Source organism: Suncus etruscus, chromosome 13 (genome assembly GCF_024139225.1).
Source record: "Suncus etruscus isolate mSunEtr1 chromosome 13, mSunEtr1.pri.cur, whole genome shotgun sequence".
Lineage (NCBI taxonomy): Eukaryota > Metazoa > Chordata > Mammalia > Eulipotyphla > Soricidae > Suncus > Suncus etruscus.
This window is the reverse complement of record NC_064860.1, coordinates 45,874,414-45,878,159: the sequence shown is the minus strand read 5'-3', so window position 1 is coordinate 45,878,159 and position 3,746 is coordinate 45,874,414. Positions and strand designations below refer to the sequence as shown.

General features: G+C 34.4%; 1 protein-coding gene across 1 annotated transcript; it reads left to right on the top strand.

Annotated features, from left to right (window-relative positions):
- Positions 1–3,122: 3,122 nt before the first annotated feature.
- On the top strand, positions 3,123–3,422 carry LOC126025803 (keratin-associated protein 6-2-like). Its single transcript, XM_049785568.1, has one exon. The coding sequence runs from the start codon at positions 3,123–3,125 to the stop codon at positions 3,420–3,422; it is 300 nt and encodes a 99-aa protein (XP_049641525.1).
- The last annotated feature ends 324 nt before the right edge of the window (positions 3,423–3,746 follow it).

Here is a 3,746-nt window from a genome sequence, read left to right as displayed (position 1 = left end):
CAAGAGTTTTTAAAATCCACCTTATTTTAGTATTAAATTTGGCATGGCTTAAGCAGAAATTAAAATGCCTGAACCATTAAGTTCAACTATTAGTTGAACCATTAAATGAGATTATATATGCAGCTACCAAAGAGAAACCTAACATATAAATCAATAAAAAGAAATAATTTTTCCCTTTTTATTTTTTCCTAAGAAAAATGACCCTTCTCCACCCAGTTACAGTTTAGGAGGACATAATGGATTAGCTTTTTTAAATCATGAAAGAAGGAGCAGACACCAACTGAGGTATATCCTTCACCCTCAGGAAGTCTTCACTGACAGGCTGATAAATAGATTTGCCAGTCTCTTACCTGGATGTATACAGTGTAATAAACCCTATTTTCCTTCCTAAGAACCAATAGATACATTGCAATCAAGAGAAGTAAAACAATAGGAACTGTTCATTTATACTTACTTGTTATCTTAATACTGCTACCTAATGGTTATATCATATTAATAAATAGATGGAACAAACGGAAATGAGAGTAATCCTGGGAGCTTCATTGACTTTCAGGATTGAGAACTGAGACCACAGAATTCAACATTTATTTAGACCAAAGAGGTGCTTTCCATCGTTTTATGCTTTCTAAATCACTGCCCTTTACAAATGATATGAGGGATTTTGACAGAAGAAAGCCAGAATCAATTGCTCAAATGACTCATAGAAAAAGATATCAAAATAAAACAATTACTTTCTCTAAAAATACAGGATGATTGGGCATGTAAAAACAGTTCCACATAAAATATTCTTATCTGTGATTCAGAAATAGAAATCAGAATTCATGATGTTAGAGTTGAATTTCATCTGTTCATAGGTATGTGCTAAAAGTTAGACTGTCAGAGAGAAAAATGGCAATAAAAAATAGTTTGCCTTAAGGATAATAGAGCTTCTCTTTTTCGTCAATGAAAAGGATCAGCACTAAAATTTCCTAAAATGAGTCTTTTATTACACCAGAAGGAATCATTGTAACTCTCAGAGTTACACATAAAAATATTTTTATATAGGGCCCGGAGAGATAGCACAGCGGTGTTTGCCTTGCAAGCAGCCAATCCAGGGCCAAAGGTGGTTGGTTCAAATCTCGGAGTCCCATATGGTCTCCCATGCCTGCCAGGAGCTATTTCTGAGCAGACAGCCAGGAGTAACCCGCCGGGTGTGACCCAAAAACTAAATATATATATATATATATATATATATATATATATATATATATATATATATATATATATATATATATATATAGAGAGAGAGAGAGAGAGAGAGAGAGAGAGAGAGAGAGAAAGAGAAAGAGAGAGAGAGAGAGGAAGAGAGACGCTCATTGGAAAACATTGAACTGCTATTAGTCTTGGGAACATCTAGATTAATAAAGCTACGAAGGCAGTAATATCTTTGTTTCCAAATCTGTCTCTGTTTCTTTTTGCATCTCTTCTCCATACGATAAAAAGGCAAATGATACAGATAAATGAATACATATTACAAAAGCTATTTTCATTATTGAAAAATAAAATTATAAACATCTCACATAAGGATCATTAAATATGCACAAATATGTAAGTGCACAAACTATTAAGCCATTTTTCTCTAATTGGAATGAAAACACACAAATCAATGCAATTATGTACCATAGTTAAGACTAAGTCAAATTTGACCAGACAGTAACAATATTTGTACTATATTTCCAGAGTAGAAATTCAATTGTGTCAAGGGGAAAATTGAGAGGAGTGTGATCAAATCTGTTGTTTAATAATGCTTTCATCAAGAAGGCCACTGAATAATATTTTCTCACTCAAATGTGTTAATATATCTTATTTATAAAATAACAGATACATGAATGAATAAAAATTGTTCACCTAGATATACAATTATTTGAAAATTATTTCCTTATCTGACTTTGTTATTAAAAGAAAGCATTATTAAAAGAAGTAGGTGATAACAATAATAACAAAAATGTCTGGGATTCCTTTCAAATTACCTTCTGTACCTCAATATCACAATGATAGTATAAACTATTAAGGAAGTTAAACATTTGACTCTGTTGTGAAATAAGAGTCAAAATAACTTGTGAAGGGGAAGATCCTTTAGGGTGGTCTATGTAACAAAGGAATTAGCTGTGGTCAAGAAGTCAACTGAGACAATGAAAATAGGTTCCCTGCTTTTAAAATATCTGATTATAAAATATTAAGTGATGTTTTGTTTATGAAACATGGCTTTGTAAATGATACTATCATCTGATTAAGGTGTCAACTGACTAAAACAGGCTTCCAAAATGCTTTAAGGCACTATTCTCTTATCCCCAAACATATTGGTTATATAATTCACAAAATGAGCCAATATATTTTTCTCAGACTTTTCTTCTTGCAGAAATTTTAATTGGCTAGTAATCCTAGAGGAAAGATAGATTAGGTTTACTGTAAAGAAAAGGAACTAAATTCATGTAGAAGATTAATTATTTGGACCAGAAGGGGGCAGAATCTATGAGTTAAATTTATAATATGATTTTTTTAAAAAAATTGTGAGGGTACAGAGCAATAGTACAGCATGTAGAGCTTATACCTTGCATAATGTCAACCCAAATGCAATCTATGCCATCCCAAATGGCTCCACAGTTTGCCAGGAATGATATTTGAGCCTAGAACTAGGAATATTTCCTGAATGCTTCCCCATGTGCCCCAAAACAAACAAACAAAAAACTATGTAAACTATATACACAATCAAATATGATGGAATCAAAGAAACATACTCAATCTTGGTACAAAAGATGAATATTATGGGTTAAAAATAATGTCTAAATTTGGGCAGGGGTGCATGGGTAATGAATTGTCTCCTATCAATCAAGCCTTCAATCTCATCAGAGGAGTCCAAGCTAGGGATCAAGCACAACATTCTTTCTAAATTTCTCCAATGTGTATCATAAAGTTGAAAAATAACAAACTGATTAGGTGAGCCACAAAATTACCCATGACATGACAGCTGTGGTAGCCCCACCCACTCTGTGAGCATATAAAAGGCCCTGTGTAGGGTCACTGGTCAAACTGAAGTCACTTACTCTCCTTCTCTACCCAAGAACAATTCAACAACCAGCACCATGTGTGGCTACTACGGAAACTACTATGGAGGACGTGGCTATGGAGGCTGTGGCTATGGAAGCCTAGGCTGTGGTTATGGAAGCCTAGGCTGTGGCTATGGCTCCTGCTATGGCTCTGGTTACCGTGGTCTGGGATGTAGTTATGGCTGTGGCTATGGCTCTGGCTATGGTTGTGGCTATGGCTCTGGCTATGGTTGTGGCTATGGCTCTGGCTATGGTTGTGGCTATGGCTCTGGCTATGGCTGCTATTCTGGCAATAGATGTGGCTCTGGATTTGGCTGTGGCTTTGGCTACTACTGAGATTACCATGGGAGATGCACCTCTAATCAAGATATCAAAACTGAACAAATTTGAAGGTTCTGGACCTTTTCTTAGCTTGATGATTATCCTTCATGAAAGTCTAGTACACTAAGCTTCTGCTTATAGATAAATAAAAATTCATTGGAATATTAGTAACTTCATTCAGAACATCATGTTAAGCCTTCATCTGAATTCTGCTGCCATTGCCAATTTGATGACTTCTGTGATAGAAATTGTTTTCCTATCTACTTAATAAAGAAACTTTAATAAAAATAGCAAACTTGGTTTTTATTTTATATATTTACAGTGCTATGTTTTTTACTG